The sequence below is a fragment of the Rhamphochromis longiceps genome, linkage group LG19 (genome assembly GCF_057381845.1).
Source record: "Rhamphochromis longiceps isolate RC_006_pf linkage group LG19, R_longiceps_female_GT1.1, whole genome shotgun sequence".
Taxonomy (NCBI): Eukaryota; Metazoa; Chordata; class Actinopteri; order Cichliformes; family Cichlidae; genus Rhamphochromis; species Rhamphochromis longiceps.
The window spans coordinates 32,356,535-32,383,760 of NC_140575.1; the positions used below are offsets into that span (position 1 = coordinate 32,356,535).

Consider the following 27,226-nt stretch of genomic DNA (forward strand, 5'->3'; position numbering starts at 1 on the left):
ACTCGATTTGTTCAGGGACTTGTGATGCTGACCAGGTGAAGGGTTTGGGTGTCAAAGCTAAAGCACCGCTGTGATTCAAAGTAGAGGAGCGTACAAGAGTAGAGAAAAGCATCCTGAGGTAAAGAGACTTGAATTAGTAGCAGTTACCAAATGTGGAGTCAGGACACCTCAGTGCATGTCTTGAAAATGCAGGTGTTGGTGCAGAAAACAGCATCTAATTCCAACGTTCTGTGGCAGCCTCTTGTAGGGTAACTTTTACTGCATAAAAAGAATCAGCCCATAGCACTCTGACTTGTCATACATTTAAGGAAGAGCTTCTTAAGAGCGTATTAAGGGAAAGTTGTAGTGTCAGCTCCTCAGTTATACCGCCACAGTAACGCTTCTTTGAGCTGGGAGTGAGTGTTACTGAGGGCTGAGCAATGCTGCAGATATTTAGCAGGGCAGAAGGATACAAAAGCTCCAGCATTTCTCACCTGCAGGCTTAGACACAGACCTAGCTATAAAGGTTGCCTCTTTACTGAAGCACTGCAGAGTCCCAGCAGAAAGTAGAGCACACAAAAAAGCTACAGTATAATGCAGAGAATGCACTTGAAAACTAAAAATATAACACAGCACTGGTAAGTTGGATATGTGTCAGCAAGCATGTGTGTTGCTGTGATTGTCTTTGCTGGAGCCCATGAATCTCCTGCCTCGCTTGCTGCCGGGGCAGAATAGTACTTTATGTTTTTATAACACACATTGTTGACTCTGCAGCAAAAAGACCCAATAAAAAGAGTGATGCCTCCTTGTCTGTGTTGGCGTGGTGCGACGCGGGGGTTGTTAAAGAGGTATGAATCTTTTATGAGTAACGCTGTCAATATCAGTTGAAAGGGCCGAGACTTTGGCACCCGCCTCGAGGTGGGATTTTCTCAGCATAGCAATTGTTGCTGCGCCTGGATGCACCTATGCCATCCCGCAAATTACCCAATTACACTCCCTCGGTCGACTCAATCAAGATTCTTCACTGACATGCTCAGGTGACACGGCTGGAAGTGTATTACCCAAAAGCATAAAGACCTGGCGTTACAGTTCAGATAACCGTCAAGGTTCACTTTAAAATAAATCTGGAAAAAGGATCTTAACTTCTGCAAAGTGAGCCTCAACAGCAGCAGATTGCAGCAGTAAACACTCTTCTAAATGGCTTATTAAAGGCCTAACAGTGGTAACAGGCCTATCAGCTGCACAGGTAGGAATATCTTAAAAACATCTTAGCAGACTGTGTCACCTGACAAATGTACCATTTCATTTTTTTACTGAATTCACAGACACAGCAGTAAAGGCCATCAGTACATCTGTTTTCATTTTTTTTTTTTTCCATCTGATGCACCTGATGTATAAATCTTCAGTGAATACTGCACTGTGTTCATGGCTACAGATTCAGACGAACATCTGTCTTGTTTGGCAAACACTTTAAATGAGCCAAATGTTTTCTCACTGGGTGGATTTGGTGCTATTCCTGCAGGTAATTAAAAATGGGAAGATGATATTTTTTCAATACATTTTGAGGCAGCAAACTCTTTGCAGAGTGATAGAACTCATGCAGCACACATGTTACTGTAAAACAACTAAAATCATGAAGTGAATGAGAAACTAAAGGACCACTACAAGCAGTGCTTTTTAAACTTGTATTTCCTTTCTTGCTGAGATTTAAATGAGAAAGTAGCTTCCGGTATTATGCCTTTTAAATATTTAGCTAAACACTAGATTTAGCTTAACAGGAAGAAGGAAACAGCCTTGATTAACCTATAGCTATAATTAGCTATAATTTAAGCATGTGAATGACTCTATATAATTGTGTATAAAAAATGGTCGTTACCACTGTTTTTCAGACTGCTGTTCTGAAGCCTAGAGTTCAGGATTTTAGTCACTGTAGTGTTTTTGAAATTGGGTACGACCATATTTGGATGAGGCAGTAAACAGTAAACTTCTCTAAGGTATCGCGCTAGCTACCTAACTTGGCTAGTAAGGTTCATGCTAGATTAAATGTCACATGGGATGCTACTTTGGCTAGTGAGCGATTAGCTTAAAACGGCATGTACCTCACACAAAAACTGAACTGCCACCTTAGCTGTGTCCCAACTGGACACAGTTAATGACTGTAGAAAACATGGACGACGCGACAGCTTCCCAAAACTGAAGCCAAAACGTCTCTATCGCCCCCTGGTGTCTGGCTGCAGTATAGGTCATAAACCCCACCTCCTGCATGTTAGCGGATGGGACTGGGGTCAGATTAAAATTAAAAATTCTCCTCAGATAATTTTTTTCCAAAGATGCTTTCGTTCATTATCAGTAGTTACGCTGATTTATGTTCAAGGGGTCTTCTTTCTCATAGGTTTGATTCTAATTACTACCATAATGCTTTTAAAGTGGGGTGCAACGTTTTTTAGAGTCATTGGTCTTAACTCAGACTGTATTAACCGAATTTAAGTGGCCAACTTACACAGTTACAGCCATGTGAAAAAGAAAGCTTTCACGGGGTTCTCTGAAAAGCTAAGTGCACTGTTGATGCTTCCATGAGAATAAGGAGAGTAAGCAGCAGCCAGGTGCTGCTAATCAAATGACCTTAATTAACTGATCATAAACAAGTGTAAGCACCTCTATAAAAGCAGAAGTTTCAGCAGTTTCTGGAGTTGGTTGTTGGTTTTGAGCATTAAAGGTGTGTTAACAGAATGCCACTATTTTCCCAGGAGTAGACATCCTAGTAAATTCACCCCAAGGTCAAACCGTGCAAAGCTTTTTTTGTAAAAACAGCCCAATTGCTAGATCTCAGGCTCTTACAGGCCTCAGAATATTAAATGCTAAAGTTCCTGACTGTACAAGTAGAAAAAGACTGAACATGTATGGCTTGTTTGTAAGTGTTACCAGAAGAAAGCCTCTTCTTTCTAAAAAAGAACATGACAGCACAGGCTAGGTTTGCCAAAATGCACCGGAACAAATCACAAGACTTCCAGAACAATATGTTTTGGACAGACAAGACCAAAATAGAGATGTTTGGCCATAGCACCACATTTAATGAAAACCAAACACAGCATATCAACTATCAGCACAGTGATGGAGGGCTAAAGCTTGGCCCAAAAGGGGCTGTGCAAGTGGACAATGATCCCAAGAACACCAGCAAATCTGAATCAAACAGAGTGACTGCAGTGAGTGGGCCAAATCCAACACGGTGACATGAGAGACTGAAAATGTCCTTATAACAGAAAATTATTATTTCAAGTTACTGCTGAATCAAAGGGTGCACTTAGTTTTTCACATGACTCTATATACAAAGTCATCCACTGGATAGTTTTTATGACATTAGCTGTAAGAGAGCAAAACAAATTTTTGATATTAGGGTGTAAATATCTCTATTTGTGCTGCTAATTTGGGCATTTTCACGTTACTTATGGAGATTGACCTGTTTTTGGTGCAAGGCTCAGGTAACTCTTAAATGAACTGCAGTTTCTGCTACACACTAACAAAATTGTGACCTCCAAAGTCACCAGTGGGGCTTTATAGATTTCAGTTTTTATGCTAACCTGAAGAGAAATCTTCTATATTCTGCTCTGAGACAAAACAGTTCAGAAAAAAGTACTTAAGAGGAAAAGCCAAGAACTGCCTCACAAGCAGAAATCTGTATCACAGATTTTCTACAATCAATGACTAATAGATAGCTACAGCTTTTTAGAGTAAAGCATATCCCGCAACACAGAATATGCTCGAGTGTGCGAGCCAACATTAACTGCCAAGAAGCAGCAGCAAAGAGAAGCCCAGAGAGAGATGGGAGACGGCCCTGGTAATGATGGAGGAGGCAACAGCAACCAACAGGCTAACAGTGGCTGGAGGAGGTGGAACCTATGAGGCTTCTGCTTCCTTTGACTTATGGTGTTTAAGGCTTTTGCTGCTTAACTCCAGTCAATTGTTGGGCCGTGACTCAAATACATCTATGCTGCTTGTAAAGATAAGAAAGAAAATCATTTTGTTTCTGGATAAAGTGAACTGTGTCGGGAAAACGCAGTTCAGGGGAATAAAGTGTACGTTAGTGTGGATTTAAATGGAAATTTGTTTGTTTTACACAAATGTGGCTTAAACAAGCATGTGAAAAGAAAGTGATAAAAACCCTGCAGTGAATTTTATTACGTATGCTAGTTCCAATAAGAAAATCGAGAGATAAAACAGATCACTTTTCACATCCTTTCATAATTTAATTATAAAAAAAAACTTCAAGCATATTGAATTTCATGCTTTTTCCCTCTGATGTTTTCCAGCAGTCACAATACAGATTCTACACTGCCTTATTAAATATTCAATATCCGAAATGCCAGATCAATCAGGCCTGCTTACCGCACGCCACTGACATTGCTGAGGAAATTTCTTCATTTGGTGGCACAATCAATAGCTCATTACTGCAGCTTTACACTGTGTTGTCTCTGGGCAGGCCCTCTGGCTTCATTCCAGGCCTATCTGATCTGTCCATCTTCATCACGCAACACAGAGAAACAGCCTCCTGCTGAACAACAATTACACTCTTAACCTCACACCAACTTATCGCTCTGTAAGTTGAGTTTTTTATGAGATGGAGTGTGATGAGGCTTTATGATCGTGTGCGTATTTGAGCAGTGATATGTATATAATGCATCACATCCTTTTGATTTCACGCGCGCCAAGCGAGCAGGCCAGAAATAAGAATTAAGTATGCAAACGTGGAAAAGCAAGCTTTCACACAAAACATCAGTTCTCTGCTTCGAACACACAAAAACACAAACACCGGTAAGGCAACACGATGGGGAGCAACAAACAAAGACATTTTTTCGAAATCGCTTCCTTACAAAGCTTTTTCCCTGCGCTCAAAATCTGCACCATTATACTCGAAATGCCTTTCGCTCACTAACAAAAGTGAGCTATTACTTTTTTAATTCAACCGTGAAATGACAGAAGCACTCATCATAATAGCGTTAAAGCTCGCCTCCTTGGTGTCACACAGAACGCGGTGATGTGCTGAACCGAACTTCCCGTCCGTGGAATAATTTCATGGTCATCTCTAATAATTATACAAAGACCAAGTGAGTGACAGTGCAAGCCTGCCATACTTGTGGCACTCAAACCCTGCACAAACAAGTACCCCAGTATGGATATATGAATGATGAATGGTTGGCAGGGGCCCACTCTCAGCTCTGAAAGTTTCTGACTGCAGAACAAGGGCACCTTTGGTTGCCTCTGGATCAGCGTGAGGCTCCTTCACCCTCGCACTCTTGCTACTATCTCAAATTGCAGATGACATCCTCCAGGAAAGACACGTGATAATAACGTGCACAGCTGCAGTTATTCACAACTATGCGATTAGAGGGAAATGAAAGTTCATCTGCGGGGAAAGGAGCTGAAGAAAAACATGGAGGAGAAAAGAGCAACAGCAGCGAAGGAGCAGAAAGGAGACGCACAGGACGAGCGACCTCTGGCACCGAGGCCGCCGGCGCACGGCACACTCAAAATTAGTGTTTTACTGAGATTACAGACTCCTTTCTTTTTTCTCTCTCTGGTGCTGCTTGTTTAGGCTCATTGCTTTGCTTCTTCTGTGCTGCTGCGCTGGCAGTCATCGCCTGGATGCAAAGTGAGGCCAGTGCCTTCACATAAACAAGCCGAGCGCTGCCACAGCGCATTAGTCACAGCTCAGGTCTGGCCTTTTCAAAGTCGCTACTCCTACTCAAACTGCTAATAGAGCCCCAGAATTTGATATTAGCCTAGCAGGGATACATCCATCAGCGAAGCTGTGCGAGTGCCCTCATGTGCGGCTAACAGGGTGGTTTTTGAGAATTAAAGCGAGAAGAGCGGCGAGCATCAGGACCGAAAGTTTCTTAAGGCCCCCCCTGCTTAATCCCCCTCTTCTTTCTGCACTAATGACACAAGCAGGCAAGCAATTCATTAAAAAAACTACCCTTATATAATGAGCAGCCTGAGCAATGTGACCATAAGCTGATATTTTTTCACTATAGGGCCTATTACAAAGCCACTGCTGATGGAGCCGGTGCATTTGAGGACATTTGCAAACAGGGCGAACACAATGCCTGTGGAATATGCAGACTTATTAAAGTCTCTGCACAGCCCCTCGCACCCTTGGACATTAAACAGCAGTTTGTGGGGGAAGCTTCTGTCAGAGTCTCCTGGCTCACAATCAGCACCGTTCCTCTTCCTGTAACATCAAATTACCCGTGGCTGAGATATCCCTGCTCTTTCCCTCTCTTCCTTTTATTTCCTCCCACTGTGTTGGGTTTATAGGCAGCAGTCCGGCAGGGGTAATTTCTGCTACCACTCCAGGGAAATTACTTTGTGTTGTTAGAGAAAAGGCAGTTTGCGAACTGCTTTATCAAGCTCCCCGTCTCAAGTAACAGTCAACATTTCAACGCAAGGAAGAAATACAGCCTCAGCATATCTGTGCTTATAAGTGCGCTAAGTGGCATCAGTGCAAAGGCAAGAGTAGTCACCGTGGGTGTGTGTGTGATGTTTTGGATAGGCATATGTGCATCCAACTGTGCATTTGTTTCTGCAGGACTGCTTTCATTGCCCGTACATCCTCACACACATATCTGTTCTGCTCCTCTACGCCGAGCGGTTCAGCTGTGCCTTACTTGGACTGATGAATAATTTCTGCACTGTGCTCTGCTGTGGCACTTCTGGTGCAGCCTGACTGCACCACACAGCTACAGCTCCGCATTTGCATTCAAAACGCACACACTCACACTTTTACACTGATGAGCACCAAGCATGCGCCCGCCGTCCCGACACCGTCCATTCTGCCAGACGCTTCCCTGTGTGGAGGATGCAACAAGCCGCTAAAAAAACAAACAAAAACAAAAAAAAAGCAACAGCAGTTTTCTATTACTCAGTGTCATCTTGCTTCTGCTTCCAGAGTTTACGAAAATTGCTCAGTGACGCGCCAACAAACTGGACAAAGAGCCAAGCAAGGAAAAATCCGCCAATTCCAAAACTCTCACCTGAGGTTGACTTTAAAAATCTTAACTCTGGATTTGTGGCATTTAAATTCAAGGCCGGAAAAGAGAAGAAACGGTGCTGAAATGTCAGCTCTATTTTGAAGTGGCAGACATGCTGATGTGGTGACCTCTATGTGCTGTGGCTAAAAGGTTGGGGGGCTGCAGGGCAAATGAGCAGGGGGTATAAGCTTACTTCTGAGTGAAAAGGAAGGGGCAGTCTTGGATTGTGGTTTCCAGTCTTGCTCATGCCTCTAAAGTCACATTTTAAAGCTGGACGTCTCTAATTATCCGACGCTGCTGTAAAATATCTAATCACTAATTAAAATGTCATTTAAAACACCTCTGTTCAAGTCTTTAAAAAAGGCTGTAATCTGCATAACACAACAACAACGTCGCTACTGTGTGTGCCTCCAAGTACAGCAGGTTGTGCATCTGTAAGCAGCTTAATAAAGGGAAACGACAAGCAGCAGCGCCAGTGGTGTGTGCAACCGAACACCTCCTACTGTCTCTGGGTCTATCTGGAAGACCTCCAGGTGCTACGCTCCTTCATCTATCCGAGACTAGCGTGGAATTTTTCGGGTATGATATGCCTCTCGGTGCGTTTTTTCGTGGATGAGCGGGTTGTGTCAACATCTATCATTGTCAGCAGTAGAAAGCGTTCCTCTCAGTCCAAACACAGCTAGATATTTACGAGCTTAAACACCCATCCTCAGCTAGAGAAATCCATTTCCACTAAGTGGCAAATATTTCCACTGTAGTGCGGAGCTAGAGCCAAGGAGAGAAAATAGTCTTCAGCCCGTTTAATCCTAATCATACACTATTTAATGAGCATACAATACTGTCTGTTTATGTTAGCTTTGTCTCTGACGAGTAAGACGGCGTTGGTAATCTGGGCTGGCTGCAGTGAGACTGTGATTATTGCAAAGATGCTCCTTCTTAGTTCATTTGCATAGACCTTTGCTGCTGCACAGGAACCCTGGGGCGACTGTCTGGACAGGCAGTGTAGGCTGCCAGGCTACCACGTTAGTGCATTATACAGCACACTGGTTCAGAGGTCCATTTTTTTCTCTTCAAAAACAAGTCAATTGACGCTGACAGAACAATGAAGCCTCCTGATTCAGTGAGCCATTTTAAGTTGGATCGCAGAGCTCGAACTGCCAAACTGTTACCACATAATGATAACAGGTAAGTTTGTCAGCAGAAGAGGGGGAAAATACCGCTGTGAACTTCTTAGCGGCAGAGATTGTACGAAACACAATAGCTGTCAGTGAACGATGCGCAAAACAATAGGGCACTGTCAACGCCTGTGAGATGTGCAAAGGGAGAGGGTTATCGAAAGCTACATGACAGAATAACATCTGTCAGTAAATCAAAGTGGCAGCCAATCGACAGGAATAATCTCTCACACACTCACACAGAGAGCTACACATATTCCCACAGCCATCAGAGCAGCGCTTACAAGTAATGTACTTACAGTTCTGAGGAACTGGATCTCATCCTCTCCTTCTCCACCTTCAGCCATGGCTGCAAAGGAGCCTGTTCAGACTCCGCTGGCTGCCTTCTCCTGTCGAAATTAGCATATAGCTAATCCACGGCCATACAGCGGGAGACTACCGCAGCATGTGTCACTCAAAAACCCCTGCGCTCACGCCCCTGTGCTCGCCGCCCGGAGGAGGAGTGTGTGTCAGCATCGGAGGGCTGGAGCAACTGGGGACGGGTGCGTGGCGGGGAAACGGGGAGAAGACGAGTCCTGTAGCGAAAGATGCTGGAGAGGGGGGGTATGTGTCTTCGACGTCACCGTCAGACCTTATTAGCACAAGCGGGAATATTCAAAAAATCGACACGCGCTTTCCGTCTAAAGCTAATTTCTTTCCCGACACGCATGCTAAAGCGTGGGTAGCGCGCCCTCCCACCACGGCGCACGCAAGAAATTCACGCTAGCTGCCATTTCCAGATCAGCACCATGGTCAGCACCCCACTACCCGCACAGGCTTTCAGTGTGGAGGGTCCTGCACTCACCCTGCAGAGGACGGGATTTTATTTATTTATTTATTTGTTTTCCTTTTTTTCTATTTTTTTATGTTGCCGATCATTTCTAAATGTTTGAGGAAGTGTGGATATGACTATTGTATAGAAAATATGTCACTGCTACCGCTGAAGTGCAAACGTCTTCCAAATCAGCCTGAATCTAGAACAACGTTCCCTCATTTGCTATGATGTCTTAACAGAGCTCTTTTTTTATTATTACAAAAAAAAAAAGGGGGGGGGGGTTCTTGCACAACTACTACCTCACTTGTAAATTATTTATCAGATATTTGATTAACTCAATTACATATTAATGAATGCAAAGTAAGACTTTTCACTTATAATGTGTGACAGCGGTCGTTCTGGTGACCCAAAGGTTGGTCATAAGCATAATGAAGCTCGCTCATCTCCTTAACTACAGCGAATAAACACGCAGGCGCCCCAACACGATGAGATGCTGCCCTCTAGCGTCAGTGCGCCAAACTGCTAAGACCAGCTCTACATGGCGTCCTTCCACCATTCATTGCACCATATATACTTAGTTACTTTATTCTTCATCTTATTCTTCCTGTGATGTTTTAAAAAGTACATCCGAAGGATTAAGTAATATTTCAAAGTTATGCAGAAGTATTTGTATTAGCATTAATATAATCAATCATGATCATATTAACGCCCATTTAAGTTTTTAATGATAAACCTTAAAATCGTTGGATACAAACCGTTGTAGAAACAGCCATTCTGCAGTTCTCCAGTTTCCCAACAATGCAAATCTAACTCGCAACAAATGCAAATGTCCAAACGCGCCTGTTTCTCCGAAACCTCACTCACCGCGACAACCCATTTAGACGACACAGGAAATGTGAGAGAGCACATTACTTTATCCAGAAGGATGGCAGCTTTCAAAACGGTAGTTATTGGACATAAGTCCGACTCTAAACATGTTCGACCGAGGCTATGACACTTGTTCTAATTATGTGTTTATTATCAGAATCTTGGCTTGTTTTGGTGTTTGAATAGAAATTTTACGAAATGGCTTTCCCCGTGCATGCATGGACTTCCGTGGCCATTTATTTGCGTAGGTCCCAGACTATTTACGCTGAAAACACTTGTCTTGCTCTATCCCAGTTGTAATAGGTTAAAGAAGGCATCCTGGACATGCCGCTTAGAATTTAATTTAATATAAATTTTGAATATTCTATCTAATTTTATACACACACTTTTGTCATAAAATTTCATTAATTTTTTTCACAGTTGGCCACCCGGTGTCACTGTTTTGTAAATATTAGTTAAGTCATTCAAAGGCCAATTGCGACGCTTTCGCTTATTTTTCTTCAAAGTTATCCGAGAAAACAGTAGCATTTGTTGCCAACGTTGCCATAGCTGAAGCACAGCCACACTTTATTTATTCCCTGTCCGAAGTACACACCGAACCCATCACATGGCCTACCTGCAAGCCGCAGCTGCACTGACTCAAAATGTGGGCTGTGGATAAACACTAAGGCACCAATCACAGAGCAGAGAGCCAGCGGCGGCTCTCCCTATTGGACTAAACGGAAGTCCATCAGGACTGTCGAGCCCGGAGAAGCAGCGGTGAGCACTCGGCACTGGCTGGCTGCACCGCAGAAGATGTGAAGAAATATTTGCCATGCCACTAAAACGGGTAAGTAAGTATTTATCTTTTAGCATCTGCTTCAACCCTCAGCAGGTGCTGTTGGTTGTAGCGCACTTTCAGCTTCTGGTTAACGATAATTAAACGTCACCGAAGCTCTTATGAAGAAGATTCGCTTTAAAAAAAATGTAATTCAAGATAATTAAAATTCTAATTTAACTAAATGTTCGCTGGTTTTCACTTGTAAGTGGGCAGCTGTAACCCGAAAGCCTTCAGGGCAGTGTAGTTACGCTGCCATCTTAACACTCGTGTTTTCCTGCAAGGTGACAGTAACCCATCGGATTATAATATCATATAAACTGCTGAGACATGAGGCGACATGCGGGGGCGAGCGTGTGGAAGCCTGTTTTGCTTGTAAACATCTTTGCTGGCCGCCTGCTCGGGGCTCGGCGTGTGTCGTCACCTTGTGTGACACTAGCAAGGCTTTTTCTTTTTCTTTTTTTAAAAAATGCGGCAGCTTGTGAAATGTTGATGAACTGCGGTTTAAAAATGTTTCATCCACTTACACAACAATGGACAGGAGGATGGAGGTGGAGCTGGGGTTAGGAGCTTTCTTCTTAAATGCATGATTGCTGGATTGTGTCCAGCTTTTAATGTGACATTGAAATATGGAAGCTTCCTGTTTGTGAAAGGACTGTTGTGATGTAGCCTACCCTAGCAGTGCCCCGTCTCAGATTAAAGGCTTTCATTTAGTTAAAGCTTTATCCTAAAGAAGAAAATAAAGTGTGGTATGTGGAGGTAATGTGTGTCTTTAGCAGGACAGGTATGTTACTTGAACATAAAGTGTCCATCCAAAAGCAGATTTATCACTCTGTGCTACTTTCTTTCTGACAGAATCTGGACAGACCAAGTGATGAATAGCCAGAGATCCTCCTCTGCAGTCCGAGCTGAGTCCGTCCGCATACTCACAGTGCTTGAGTGATTAATATGGCACCCATCATGCAGGGCACCCACACTATATTGCTTCTGTATGCACCCATCCATGAGCTAAGCAACATCAGCCGTTATTTCCCCAAGAGGCGGGCCCCAAGTTTCGAGTACAAGAGCCGCGCCCCTCGTTCAGACAAGGCTGGTAATGACTGTGACCGAGGAAAGGAGGATCTTGCAGTGTCCAAACAAAGAGGCCAGTCTTCTGACTTTCCAGGCGAACTGCTCACCTCCCAGCAGGCAACAAAGAAAGCAGTTGCAGAGCTCTGCTGGCTGGTGGCGGAGCACCACCAGTTGCTGGCGCAGTTGTTATCACTGTGTAAGGATTGCAGGAACAAAGTCAGGATGGGTAACCAGGAGGGGAAACTCCAGGAGTACATGGAGGGTCAAGACGTTCATCTTGGCAGTCAGGTTCTCAGCGGCAGCATCTACTCCCTTAATCAGTCTCCAGAGCAGACGCGAGGTGTGCCTAAAAGTAAAAAGATGAAGAAGTTAGGGGGGAAGAAGCTTGACAGCGCAGAGAATTTCCTGCACAGTAAGATGAAGAAGAAAACTCCAGGTGGAGAGCCGTGTCTTGAGCTTCCAGCTGAGAAAAGTTTGTCTATATGTGCCGATTTGGAAGTGGAGCAGATGCCAGGTACCAAGGCCTCTGGCCATGTGTCTGAGAGCCCAATCGTTGGCTCTTGTGTCTGTCCGATCAGTAATCCCATCCTGCCAGTGGAGGAACCCTTCCAGATCACCCGTGAGGGCTGGGACTTCATGGAGGACAATCGCACATTTGACCCCGACATGGATTTTTGCTTCTCAGAGTGTGACGGAGAACTGGGTTACCAGTCATCTTCTTGCAGCCTAATGGAGGGTCTGACCCGGCGAGAAAGTGGGAGTAACCTTAGGCCGCTTAAAAGATTTGATTCTCCGGTTGACATGGTAGTTGAGGATGCATCAGCAATCAAGTCAGCTCAACAGCTTTATAGTGAAATCAACCAGAGGAATGTTGGAGTCAGGGTTGTTGCCAGAGTGCAGGATGTAGAAGGGAGGGTGCAACATGTTAGTCACACAAGTCCAGACGGGGCTGTGCCACACCCTGAATCTAGCAAAGGCTATAAAGAGTGGAGAGGGCCAAACAGGGTCAGGGGGGAAAAGTCATGTAACAAACTCTCTGAGGGGCTGCGACTGCCCCTGTACAATACCACTGAGCCCTTGCCCAAATCCCACAAAAATAGCCCCTCTTCCCCTTCCCTCGCTGGGGTGTTCAGCACCTCCTTCCCAGCCTCCAACAGCCTCCAGAGCATGTCCCCAGTCCTGTCCCCTCTGTCTTCCAAACAGGAAAGCCCGCAACTCAATCACCGCATTGTACTCCTTTCAGATAAGGACACTGACCCTGATCAAGACAGCTCCAGTAACGCAGATGAACCCAAAATCTTCTCTGAGATCATAGACAAAAATGGCAATAAACGGGCCGTCACTCGGCTGGATCTGAACCTCAGCAGGCCGCCGAGCAACTGCAAGTGGAACTCCTCCAGCAATTCCACAACAACAGGTGAGCTGTCAGAAATCAAGCATTTAACGCAGCGATTCATGCTCAGACACCCTGCCTTGATGCAAATGCTTTTACTCGCTCAGTAGTGTAAAACCATTTTTTGTTAGAAGATGCCCTTCGACTGGCGCTGCAGACGCTAATTTCAAAGAGCAGAACAACAAAAAGACGCACAAAGAATGCCTTTCAAGGTATCTGTAGCGGCACATGCAGTGCCTGAGATGTAGGCTGAGTCAATCTGCAGCATTGTAACTGACAAACATCTTCCACACAGAGAGATGTATTTGCCATTCAGGCTGTTATCTAATAAACAGGCCAGGCTCTCTTAGTCCTCTTAGTTTGTGACTGCTGGGTTCTGCTTCGGGATTTGATGTGTGGCCACAAATTAAAACCTCCCCAACAGAGTTGTACAAGGGGCAAGCTGGGCTCGAGAATAGTTTCACTAATGATCTATTTTAACTCTCTCAGCACTGTGGGGAAGATTAGTAAGAGTGTCCTGGATCAAAGGCATAAAGTTGACACAGAGTTCAACCTGAGCAGAGTTCTCATGAGTGTAGTAGTAACTCAAGCATTGCCAATTTGGATCAGGGACTCAGTAGGCAGGAAGGGCTACAGAAAACAGAATGGATTCGGATTTCCTTATTTGTACATCTCATTTCCTCTTGTAATAATCTGTCTTCTTGTATGAGATTCTGACAATGACGGAAATAATGGGATTGAAAACCCACGGCGTTCCCTGTGTAATCTTTGCAAAGCCGTACGTGGTATAAGCTGAGTTCAGTGATGTCAGTGTGACTGACGATTTCTCTCTCTTCCTCCAGCCTGTGTTTAGCTCTGTGGTCATGCTATTCTGTCACCGTTTACCCTCAGTGTGGGTTTCAGCTTTACCTGCTCCAGACTGCACGACCCAAGTTTATGCTGCTTTCAGTGATTCCATCTTATTAAATTTAGTATCTCTGTAACATGGTTAAAGAGCCCATTGAAAATCCTCACTCTAATCTCCAAAAGCAAACAGATGGCCTTCCATTGATTATTTAATGCACTCGTGGACTGCAGGCAATATTTAGCTATTTTTATGTCGGTCTATGCAGCTACTTTGCCCACACTTCAGCGACAGTGCTGAATTTTTTTTTTTTAAGGAACTTGGGGTCTTTGAGTTACATCACATACAGGCCAACAATGCTCAGCTCGGTGGCTGATGGGAGAAAAGAGATGAGCTGGAGCCAAACTAAGGGGCAGATAGAGAAATAAATAGTCCAGAATAGCTCATGTGGAAGTGATTAGGATCAACACCCAGTGAAAGGAAGTTGTTTTATGTGCTTCCCTACGTAGCCACAATATAAAATGTATGAAATTTGACTGCCGTTATTTTTCTTTTTTTCCTGATCGGTTTTTATATTTCAAGCAGGTTTCCAAAGTAATATTGAAACCAAGACCTTGCATCATACTGTCCACGTGCTCCACAAGTCCCAAAGCGAAGGCTTTAATTTTAAATGAATTCCCTCTGCTGTTTACTCGATTGCCCTTTTGATAACTGAATACACTTTAGATGTTAACGCAGATAAATGAACATCACAGGGAACAGCCAAAAGGCGCTAAGTGGGTCAGTGTGGAGCCTGGACCTTCATGGTTTGCAAATGTCGAACTAATTATGATCTGGGCTCTTTAATCTGGCCCCTCTTATTGATGCTTTTGTTCTTATTAATGAGTGTGATCATGCGGGTGGTAATTTTAAAGTGACACATTCTATTGTTTACTTCATGTGCCAATGCTCATGCCCTGCAGTTTGGCTAATGTAATGTCTAATGCATTTACTAAGGTGCAAATTTGCTTTTCTCTGTGTTATCTTGGTGTTGACTTTCACCTCTTAATATTTTAAAAAGTACAATCAGCCCTGATTCAGAAGAAAGTAGACTTTAGCTAGCTTAGCTGTCTGTGATTGGTTGCTGAGGTGGTTTGTAGAGCTTCTGCACTGCATCTGGGCAGAAATGATGAGCTGAGCTCGGACAATGATTTAAGTCTGCATAGAGCTGAGTATAACTACACTTCCAGTCACATCTCAGATATTTTTGTGATCCAGTTCTTGTTATGGCAGTATTGCTAATACATGATTATGCAGCTTTCAGCCTGTTTGGGGATTAATCTTTCTCTATACCCCACTCCCATCTTCAGTTCCCTTCCTCAATTCCTGTGACATATGGCAGCCAATACCATAATCTGATTACCCAATATGTTTTACCAAGGTCATATGAAACTGAGCGCGTATCACTGCTCCTAGCTGTCATTCAACTGGGCATGCATGACCATGCAGCATTGTTACACCCAATGAGGACAAGGGCCAGCTGTTTTCAGATAATGAAGTCTTCCTTGCATAGTTACTTTAAGCTGCATACCACATACAGGGAATCTGGGCACAAAGGTCTGTCTTATAAATTATAACTTGTCTGCTTTAATAAATGACAAGCCCACGCTAACAAGCGTTAGCCATGTTCCATCTTAATGCTTCTTGTTGCTTCTTACCATGTGAAGCTCTAACTGGCTTCCTCCTCAGTGTTTCTGCTATTTTAAAACCAACACTCGCTGGTGGGAGTTGACCAAATTCCCCATCTCCCAATTAGTGGCTTGCCAGGCACAATGAAAAGCACCCAGCTTCAGCAGAGCAATTACTGCATTTCAGTTGTGCAGTGCATGTCTCTGAGCATTGTGTCATGCTACATTTCTGCTTCAGCTCTAAGCCAGGACACTGCAGTAGTCCTCCCAGAGTTTTCTGCTTGTGGCCGTCTTTATGGTCTCTAATGCTGCCAAACCAATCAATCGGACATCCTGATGGCCATGTCCCGCCAATAGCCTGTGTAGAGGGGAGAAAAATGGCCGCGATGGGCAGAAAAGAGACCGGGTGATTTAAGAATCGTGAATTTTTCATGATTTATATAAAAGCCAATGATTCTCCTTCTTGGCTAAAAGTGATTGATGGGGGTGGAGGCTGCCAGATGTACTCACCATGCCATATGGCCGCGTTCTTTTTACTATGAATGATAAGGTTAGACTTTAGTGGATAAAATAGGGCACACTGACCAAATCTGTTTTGAGCCTTAAATCAGAATGTGAATTTAAGCTGTTGTGGGCAGATGGAGTATCTGGCTGATCTAATGTCATTCGTTTAAGGCTTTTTAAAATGTGGTTTTAGGGCTTTTTTTGTCTGTTCTGGAGTGCTCAATACAGCTTTCACAGTGCTATCTCTGACCACCGGATGAACAGTTGGCGGAGTGACTGGCAGATAAATCCATCAACCCTGACAACAGCATCCACCTGTCAGGTTCGGACATAAGATTGTCTCTGAGCCACACCGAGCACACACTTATTGTTAAAATCAGAATGCTTACATAACCACATCATCTTCAAATTGCTGCTCTCAGCAGGTTGGTCGTCCGCACCTTTTTGCTTTTTCTTCAGAAACCTCTGATGGTGTCCAAAAGGTGGTGTCAATTCAAGTCTTTGCATTCAGACTTTGTGCTGTGTGTATATTTGGTGCACTTATGTTGTCTTAGGCTTGGGATTATCCAGTTTAGTGCATTATTTATGTCACATTTCATGTGAGCCAGCAGACACAACACACACACACATCTGCAGCCTGTGTTCACTCAGTTATGGACACTGATTCAGTCTTGGCTTTTAGAGCAGCAGGGAAGGAGATTCAATGTAATAAGTGGGCAGCTTTCCTCAGGGATGGTAAACTGTGTGCATGCATGCTAGTAGTATATCAACTCCCCAATTATTAAATGCCTTATTACCTAATGCATCTAAGAGTCCTGCATCAGTATTTGTGTTGTTTATTTCTTTGCAGTGTCTGTGCATTTATTCATATTGCATTTATAGCATACATCAGTGGCATTGGAGCTGCACTGTAGTGTGTCGGCTGGCAGGGAGACAGATGTGTTCTTTCCTCTTCCTGTACAGATGGTAGCAGTGTCGGCCACCTTTACAAATATTGCAATCAAACACTTGTTGGTTGTCAACCAGGTGAAGTGTAACAGTAAACATGAAAGTGTTCAATGTTGTTTTATGGTAAAAAGTATTTTTGGAGACGTGGAGGAATGTAGCAAAAAAAAGTGATGATGTTTGTGTGTGTTGCAGGTGGATAGTGTTCTGTCCGTTAAACCCTCGTCTATGAAGCAGTAATTATGGGGAGAGCTGGTTTTCGTCAGTAGTCTCTTTCCTTGGCTCAGACTGGACTTAAGTCTGCATTTGGAACCATACCAGCCCACAGTCAGCAGTTCCTACTGTGGGACCATGCAGTGCAGCATTATCATAATGAAAAGTTATTAATCTAATCCTACTACCACACACACACACTGCTCTCAGTCCAGTTGGTGGACTGCAGGCATCGCTGCTGTCTCATAATGAATGATTGTGTGTCAGCTCTTTCATATTTCAACGAGGCCTCCCATTTAGTTTTTATGTGTGCGCTCGAATAACTAAATTTAAAAACTTCGGGGATCTTTTCCAGGGGACTTCCAAGTTCTTGGAAATGAGTGCTGCATGTTCTCTTCAAGGTTACTTATCACATACACAAGATAGGGGATGTATTGCTTCCTGCTGGATAGGAATTCACATATATTTCTCACTGTCGATCTCATAATTCTGCCCATGCAGGTCAAGGTGTTGTCTTACAGCTGAAGGAAATTGAGGTCGCCAAGATCTATACCCTCCTCCTCTCTGTGTTCTCTCCTTCTCTCTTTTATTCTTGTCCTGCCTTGTGTGTGTGTGTGTGTGTGTGTGTGTGTGTGTGTGTGTGTGTGTGTGTGTGTGTGTGTGTGTGTGTGTGTGTGTGTGTGTGTGTGTGTGTGTGTGTGTGTGTGTGTGTGTGTGTGTGTGTGTGTGTGTGTGTGTGTGTGTGTATATGTTATTTTCCTCTTTTAGCTTGCTTGATCAACTCCCTTGAGGTAGTGAATTCATGCATCAAGGCATGATATATCATGTTTCTGTGCACTTGGTAAGAACGTGACACTGGGGTTTTTTTTGTTCTGTGTTGGCACTCTCTGCATGGTTCCTGTAGTCAGTACCGAGTTCTGCAGGCTGCTGCTGATTCTGTGTGTGCAGTGCGCCTCTGAGAAGCAAATATTGTCAGCTGGTTTGAAATGCACACAACACTGCACAGAGATGCTGAGTTCCTGCCTGCATTTTAAAATATACGTTGTCTCTTTGTAGATCTGTTTCTCCATGATCTCATTGCACTGCACAGCCAGCAGAGGGCAGTCTTCCCCAGGTCTTTTATTCTCGCTCCATCAGGTCCTTAGGATGACTGAACACTGGTTTTACACTAATCACACCTACCCACAACTGACTTCACTGCTGCAGTACAGTAGGAATGCTGACTGATCTAATGTTGTCTGCTGCAGGGAATATGCTGTGAATGCACATTAATATTAGTCAGTATAGGCTACTCGATTTCTCTAGCCTTTCTCATAATTGGATCAATGTAGTTTTCTGGTGGTGTTGTTGGTGGAGACTGGGCCAAGAGTTGATTTTAAAATAGCTGTGTACCCTCCAGTCTGCACATTAGAGGGTCTCACTTGTTGTTTCTTTGATGCTAAGAGATTTCGATGTCTGCTTCCTACCTCTCATCACTGCTGTTTCCCTGAAGGTTACACAGGAAAACAGTCAGAGCTGCTTATTTACCCATCACACATGCGACTGCGCCTGTTTTTCCAATTAATTTGCGGCACGATGTCTTACACAGCTGCGACCATTAACGAAGCCCTGTGGCTGCATGCTTCTTTGTGTCTTCGTAGAAGAGTCCCTCTTGCGTCAGGATGATATTTGGACGCTGGATGGCGATGACCCTCAGGAGACCCTTTCACATGTTCCACGGCCTGATCACCTGGATTTCCTACGCATCACACCTCCCGAGGATGACATTATTGGGGATACTCCATATTATCCCAAGCTGGAATGCACGGTGAGATTTCTTTTCTTTTTTTTTATTATTTTATAAGCATTTGCACATAGATGCCAATTTATGAGTGATAGTCAAATATGTATATGTTATCAAATATGTGCCAGTATTGGTGTAATATTTCAGTACAGATGATATCGATATTGTTATCTAACATCCGGATCATGAATCCTTACAAATGGGTCATGGATCCAAATTTGTATTGGTACATTTCTTTATTCGTTTCTTACAGAAGCTAACAAAGAAAAAGGTGCTTGAAGTCATTTAGAAATGGTTACATTGCACAGTTTGTCCCGCAGAGCTGCTCCATCATCTAAAATACTCCCAGCATTATGTTTGCAGCACATCCATGCAGAGTGTAGCAGTGCTTTCACAAACCAGTTTTGCAAACGCATTGCTGTAAAGTTAAACAAATTCCTTTTTTTTGTAAAATGCAGCCAAATATCCGTATGAGGTGATGTTGGGCTTTTTGGCTGCTGTTAGTGTATTGTGGCATTTATCAGTGTCAGCGGCTGAAAAGTTGAAAATTGTTAATTTATGTTTTATTATGAAAAAAACATCTCTGATGAGCCTATCGTTTCCAGCCTTCAGTAGAGCTCTGATATACTTGGCAACTCAGAAAAATCCAGTTTCACACTTGACTGTTTCCACATCCAGAACAATGTTCTCCAGCAGTTACCCCCCCACCCCACCCACCGGGGACTCATGGGGATTTGTGTCTACTCTGGCATCTAACCACCTGATCATGAATCCTTAGAAATAGGTCATGAATCCTAATCTGTAGACTACAGTTCTAAACCAAAGCTGAGTGGGAAGCCTTCCACTTGAAACTCTCACATTAAGAGAAATGAAAGTGACTTTCAATTTCAGCCTTGGTATGCTCTTATATGTTCATGTTTTTTTGTTTTTTTTTAAGGTAATTGGTGACATTTTCCCATTAAAGAGAAATGGCAACACAAATTATTTTCCTGAGTATGTGAAATATGTAATCCTGTTGAACAGTGTGCGTCAGAACATTATATGTAAAACCTCTGGAGTACTTGAAGTGCTCCAGAGCAGAGACATTCCTGTGGGAGATTATCTGGGTGCGGTTTTAGGTGGGTAGTGTATCAGCTCAAGACATGCATTGTTTACTAATACACCATAACAGATCTGCCTGTGGGCATAATCAGATGGCATACCAGCATAAGGGCACGTTGCATATAATTAGGTCCTGTGTGTTGTTTTGAGTGACAGCATTATGTGTGGCGTGGCTTCATTGCCATTCGGTTTGGTTTATGGTATTAGAAAAACGCACCTCAGCTGTGCATAATGGCTTTTAGTGTGTGTACAGGTGAAAACACAAAGGCAGGGAGGCAGGGACACCACCCAGTTATGTGAGTGGGGAAAAGTATTTTTATCTGTAGCGTTTACATGATATTCGGCCTGTAATCGCATATCAGTTCACGTCACAGTGTCTGTCAGTGGGGCTCTTTCTAGCACAGCCAACCCGAGCAGCCTACTGTGGGGTGAAATGCCACTACTCTTACATAAAATAATGCCACAACCACAGAAGCGGTCACTGTTTGTAGTTTTCATAGCGCAGTGCTCGACACTTTACAATGTTACTGTATGTGTACAAACACTTTTTTGCACATATAGATAAACAAGAGAGAGAAAGTCCAGCAGTCTGAAGGAATGCAGGAAGGGGGACCTGTGGTTGCTAAGGAAACAGCAATTTGAACTTTCTACCCCACCACCTGCTGACCTTGATCCAAACCCTATAGAGCGTTTCTAACCAGTTTTAGGCTGACCAACATAGACGGTTCAAAGCCCAGAAAGTTGTTCATTTGTCCTGTTTTCAACTATTTCTACCTTATCACATATTATTAATAGAATGCTAGCATTACCTTGCAGCTAGCACTTTACAGTTTTTAAAAACCTCTTTAGAAACTGTTAACAAAGCTAATATTCCAGTTTGGGTCTAAATTGTCAGCGCTCAGTACACACAGTGTGTCATGCTCGCACTTAAGGTAGGTGAATAAAATCGCATTGCTTTCTTGCCAAATTCGGTCCCATTTATAAGCTGCTAATCATGTTAGCATATTAGCATATTAGAGCTGGCAGTGGTCATGCTGACTAATCTCATCTTTAGCACTTTGCTGCTGTAGTTCACTGCTTAATAGTGTAATCCTAGCTGGACCTCTGCTTCTCTGTACCTGACCACACAGTGACTGTTTTCTGCCTTATCTCACTACCCATAAGGAAGTGAGCATGGGTAATCAGACACCTGTAGAGCAAGGCACTCCTCCCAGTAAGGGAGGGGCCTGAAGGAAGGCATTCCCAGACTGGGTAGAGCAGTGAAGTCTGACAGCGTTTTCTCACACAGCAGCACACACAAGGTTTTGTTTTGTTTGTGAACCAAGACAGATCGACGCAAAAGAAGAGAGTCTCAGCTTGGAAACATTGTTCAAGTCACAGGTTTGGGATTGTACACCAGCACAGCAGAGACTTGTGTCCTGCAGTTTTATGGGAAAATACCTCCCGACTCGCTGAACACTAGGAAATGCTATTGTGAAAGGCAGGTGAACGGTTTTCTCCTGCTGTCCCAGGGAGATTACAGCAGGACATGCTTCCAGCCACTGAACAGATTGACTTCACTTGCAGCGTCATGGGAATCTCGCTCGCAAGGGGGAGACTTGGCTGTACCTCTGAAAACAAAGGCAGTAGACGTCTTTATGTGAAAATAGTAAAGTCCACCACATGGAACCTGTGAGTGTGTCACTAAACAGGATTACAGGATAGTTTTTGTTATTGGCACCCTCCCCTCCAGGAGAAGGTAAGAGGAGCTGTGGAGTTTTGTCCACACAAAGCCCTTTTGTTCCCAGCCAACGCCAGAGGTGGAATAGGAGCAGCTTGGCTAACTAGAGGTGGGGTGACAAACTTTTTGTGTGACATTTTAAACGGACAGTTTGCTGGAGCGTCTACTTGTGCTGGTTTACATCTGCTCTTAGTTGGAGTAACAAAAATGGACAGTGCAAGTAGTGACTTATTTGAACAGGGCAAACAGCCCAGTCTCCGAGGTGTCTTGAGCAATTTCTTCACGCGGGATCGCTCTCCCTCTTCGGATGTAGAGTGTGCTGTGCTGGTCTCATTTAAAGAGCTTCCAGATGGGGAGACGTATGACGCTGAGGACAGTCAATCTGTTAATGCTGAGAACAAACTCCAAAGGAGGAAGGATTCGGCTCAGGGTGATGTGACTGCTACCGGTCGTACAGTGCAAAAGGTCGAATCATCAATCAGCGACTCTGGCGAGCAGGTTAAAGCAGCAGCTGAAGCCCCGCTTGACCCAGATCTGGTCCAGGTCACTAGGGTGGAAACGCATAGTGACAATGAAAATGAGGACGACGAAGCAGCTCATGAGGCCAAGAAGTCTACTCTATCGGAGGAGGACGGTAAAAAAGTAGACCAAGAGGACGGAGATGCCAATGAAGCAGCGCTACAAGTGCCCATGTTTAGAACACACAAACGTACAGAGAGATCCCGCGTAGAGGCTATGTTATATTCCAGCAGGTTTGCTGGCAGAAGTATCTCTAAGACAGTTCAGCTTTCTTCACTTTCCAAACAGAGAACAGGCTACACTCCCAAGGAAAGTGCTCCCACAGTGTCTGAGAGTGCAGAACCATTGGTTGCTGGAGATGTGGGAACAGGTGAGAGTGAGGAGTATGATGGAATAGATTGCTCTGAACCAGTTCCCTCAATAATCTCTGGAAATCAGTCTTTGGAATCTGCAGACAGTGATGCTAATGTGGCTTCTCCTACAAAACAGACAGACGGTACACAAGAGGAAGAACCAGCTGAGCAAACGGTTGAACTTCGTTCCAGCCAGATATCCTCCTCTGTTCCCTCCAGCCCTGAGACTCATAAAGCCTCGGTCCCAACATCCTCTCCAGAGGAACAGTCAGACACTGGCTTTAAAAAACCCTTGTCGCCATCTTCTCCATCTAAAAAGACTAAAAGTGACAGCCAGGCAGTTTCTGGTCCAGATGCTAAGCTAACAAAAACTCCTAAGACAAGCACATCATCGGCTTCGTCCACCTCATCTCCATCCAGAGGTGCAGAAATCTCTTCACCACTGTCCTTTCAAATGCCTGCTCTATTCAGTGGTTTGCGGGTGCTGAAGAAAGGAGGGGCAGGGGAAGATAGGGAGGTTGTGTCAGAGATCAAGCAGAGGGAGAAGGATTCTGAGCTGGCTCTGCTTAACCTCAAGAAGTCTGTGAACAAAGCCAAGCTCTTCCCTGAACAGAAGACAGGCTCTCCTATGAAAAAGTACACTGAACCTAAATCTATTACAGAAACTAAAAGCACCATAGTGGGACAACTCAGTCATCTGCTTAAGCTGGACAATGATGACCCAAAAAACTCAGTCAATGGGCAGGAGGGAGATTCTTTAGGAAGCAAAAAAGAGTCTGCAGAAGGAGAAGTTGTTTCAGGAGCGAAAACTCCAGAAACTCCAGCTTCCACTCTTGAGAGAAAGACGACCTCAGACGTGGCCTACGAAACCTTCAAAAACCTCCTCGGGCCCAGGACCACCAAAAAGGAGAAGACAGAAGCTGTAGATCTGGAGGCGGTGAAAAAGAAAATAAAAAACGATAAGGAAAACCTGAGGTCGATATTTGAGAGAACCACCAAATCTCCTGGCAAGGAGGTCAAAAGTCCCAAAGAAGCTATTGTATGTAGTTACACAATTATTATATTTTAAGTCACATGTACTGTTGAATTTAAGTCTTAAGACTTTATTTCATGTCTTTATAATAAATACATAGCTTAAAGATTTTTGTTTCTTTGTTTTCTTCTCATAGACAGAAGTCACGTCTCCTACAGACAGTGAGGACCGGACTCCAGGGCGTCTTCAGGCTGTGTGGCCACCACCCAAACCCAAGGATGAAGAAGAGAAGGTGGGGCTCAAGTACACCGAAGCAGGTAAGAACCACAAGCTTGTAGGCTTAGGCTACGTCCACACTAATGTGTTTTCATTTGAAAGCGCATCCGTTTTGGCCTCCTGTCCACACTGAGGCGGCGTTTTCGCTGATGGAAAACGCAGCGTTTTGAAAACGCTTTCGAAAACGCGTACATTTGAAAACGGTGCTTTCACGTTGCAGTGTGGACAGCAAAAACGGAGACTTCCTAAAACGACGACGCATTTCAGTCATAAGATGCAGTCATGTGACCAATTAAACCTAGATAGCGGAGGGTGTTATACAGCACTTGTTTTGTTTGCTCTCAATTTTGACAGTCTGCACGCGCTCCAGAGAGCTTTTCTTCAAATTCTTTAATTCTCGCTCGCTTTTGCACCTTTGTACTTCTGTGTTTCTCGCAGCAACAACTCCACCTCATTGTTAGTCCATTTAAAAAAACTCGCTGCTTTTCCTCAACATTTTGCTGCGATATTTCAAAGAGACAGAAAGTAAATAAGCGGCAGACAGAAATGAGGCAGGTTGAATCTTCTTGCGTTTCATGCATGCACAGGACTGGAACGTGAGAGTTTTTGGCCGTTACAATGTGGACGCGCAACTCTGTGAAAATGACTGAAAAGGATGGTGTGGACGCGGAGCGTTTTTGTCTGAAAACGCTGTTTTCAAATCTATGTAGTGTGGACGTCGCCTCAGGCGGTGCTGCCTGTATTTACACTTAAAACCAGGAATGCTGACTAAGAGTCACACCAGCTAAGCCTACACCAACAGGCCTCGCGCTGATTAGCCTTGTAAATGATGTCAATGTTCAACTTTAAAACCCAGAAACAAAGACAGCACCCCTATCATCTAACCCTCGAATGCTCACGCTTTACGTGTCTGAGATAAAAGCTTCAGTGTCGGTATGTAAGACCTTTCATCTAAGAGCACTATGAGGCTGTGTCTGCACCTTAATGATGCCATTTTTTTGTTGTTATTGCACCACAGGGCACCATGTGTGGCTCAAAGTGGAGAAGGGGGAAAATGAGGATTGTCCTGGCAACTTGCCATGTTTAGCCTGATGTGTTCTTTAAAAGGTGCAATGATACACACAAGTTAAAGGTGATTATATTACAGCCTAGCATTAAATCACAGCAGCAGTGCAACAGATGTTGGCTGTTCTCTGTGGTGTAGCTTCATCCCAGAGAAAGACTAGCTAAAATGGATTATTCCAGTGCAGTGATCTGGGTCCCGTGTTCCAGCTTTGCTCTTGTCAAATACAGTAGTGTGTGTGTGGAATTTAAGAAGCAGAGCAAAGTCCAGGCTATAAGCCATATAGACTGTATAAACCGTGCATGCAATCATATCTTTAAAGTATTTGTTAATTTACAGATTACAGACTCTGGAAATGAAGTCTTTATGTCGCTGATGAGAGCCACAAATCAATCTTCTTCTTTTTTTTGGCATGTAGTGTTTAGGGTTAGCGTTTGTTGTTTGTTAGTCACTACAACTAACTTCAAATTGGACAGAAATTAGTTTAAACTAAGACTTGACTCGTCAGCAGAAGCGTTCAACAGAACAGTTATAGCTGTAGTTAATAAACAAGTGTGTGTGCGTGCGTGTGACAGTGAGATCAAGTAGCGTTGAAAGTTAACATTAATATTGTATTTGGATTCTGTTATAATCTGAAAATAAACATGTGGCCATAAATATGTCAGTGAGAAGAGATCAGTTGAAAGAATTGATTTATTGACGGACATAGTTGGAGTGATATATTCTTTGGCGATTAGACTCTGGAGATCCCAGATCAGGGATGTCAGCCCACTTTAATCTTAAGTGGACCAGAGCAGTGAAACACCCTTTTTCTGTCACTGTACAGAAGTTCAGCTACACCTTTAATCCCACAGATGTGTTGATATAAAAAAGAAGCACAGTTTCAACTATTTTCTTTTCTGTCTTTTTAATTATTTATATGTTAGTTAATTATGTTGGTGTGGTATAAATGGCCATGAGGGTAGAAAAAGCTGTAAAAATTCAGAAAATATGGGTAAAAGTGCAAAGTTTTGTACTCCTTTATGTTTTTCAAAGCAGTCCACAAGGCCGGATTAGACTGTTTGTCAGGACAAACTGGCCCTTAGGTTTTAAAGCCCTGCTAGGATGCAGGTGATGGCAGAGAAGAAGCAGGTGGAGACCCAGGATTCAAAACTGGGCAGCATTAGATGGGAAAATATAGATGGGAAGGAGGCGAATTGCACAAATGAATGTCTGAAAAGGCAGCGTCACAGATGAGTTCTTAGATTTCAGGCACGTGGAACAGAGACTGATTAGCTCATTGAAGGCAGGAAAATTGATCCAGCCAGAGAGATGACAGAACCCAGTGTAACAGTGTGGGAAAGTGGAAGTGATGTAAAGAATAAACTAGCGGCACAAGTGCCCCAGAATGCAGGCGGTTGGATGAGTGAATACCAGTCTGCCTTAATGAGCTTGCACATAAGCTACATTATTATAACATTATGAATCTCAAGCAAGTTTTGTTTGTTTTTCATTCTGTCAGTGAAACCAGACCAGCATCTTTTATCTAAATGTTTTCTATTGGTGTTTCTTTAGCCGGCAGCATGGTATGAAACTGGTTGGTTGAGTTGTTTAGTGAAAGCGATCCGCCCTTCTCTAGTATTTTTATCATGTTTAAAGGCTGCTGTACACGTTGTTGAGCTGGCTCTGTTTCACAGATGAAGTTGATGTTGAAATATTCATATGTTGAATCAATTCATAATTCAACACCCTTTTATAAAAATAATTGGAAAACAGTGAGCAGTGATTACTGAGTCTTGTAAAAGTAAAGTACTAAAGACATCACCAATTTGGTGATGTTGACACACAGCTTAATTTCTGGACATCTATGGATTGATTTCTTTGCCTGTGTGCATTGGACGGGTTGTTACCGACGTCTATGGAAAATTTCATGTCAAGAGCACTTTTAGTGGTCTAATTGGTGACGCGTTCATTACTTATTTTCCCCACAGTATATGTAGAATATGCTTCATTAATGTGCCTTTGTTCTGCATTCTTCCAGAGCACCAGGCTGCCCTCTTGCAGCTGAAGAGAGAGTGCAAGGAAGAGCTGGAAAAGATGCATGTAAGTTTTCTCATGACTGCAGTAAACCAGACACAGGGAAAA

At 43.6% G+C, this 27,226-nt stretch overlaps 2 protein-coding genes across 3 annotated transcripts in view; one reads left to right on the plus strand and one right to left on the minus strand.

The window, feature by feature from the left end:
• Window positions 1-8,612, minus strand: part of LOC146647180 (ryanodine receptor 3) — a 113,414-nt gene extending 104,802 nt beyond the window's left edge. The window contains exon 1 of the mRNA XM_085391986.1: window positions 8,479-8,612. Coding sequence (XP_085248112.1) covers window positions 8,479-8,526 — 48 coding nt within the window. The 5' untranslated portion in view covers window positions 8,527-8,612. The remainder of the gene's footprint in view (window positions 1-8,478) is intronic.
• A 1,908-nt stretch (window positions 8,613-10,520) lies between these two features.
• LOC146647181 (formin) overlaps window positions 10,521-27,226 on the plus strand; it is a 51,240-nt gene continuing 34,534 nt past the window's right edge. The window contains exons 1-5 of one of the 2 annotated variants that reach the window (XM_085392083.1): window positions 10,521-10,689; window positions 11,533-13,165; window positions 18,955-19,121; window positions 23,960-24,080; window positions 27,123-27,184. In XM_085392083.1, coding sequence (XP_085248209.1) covers window positions 11,626-13,165; window positions 18,955-19,121; window positions 23,960-24,080; window positions 27,123-27,184 — 1,890 coding nt within the window. In that variant the 5' untranslated portion in view covers window positions 10,521-10,689; window positions 11,533-11,625. Of the gene's footprint in view, window positions 10,690-11,532; window positions 13,166-18,954; window positions 19,122-21,437; window positions 23,830-23,959; window positions 24,081-27,122; window positions 27,185-27,226 lie in introns of those variants that run through there. The other variant, XM_085392084.1, reaches the window with a different exon arrangement.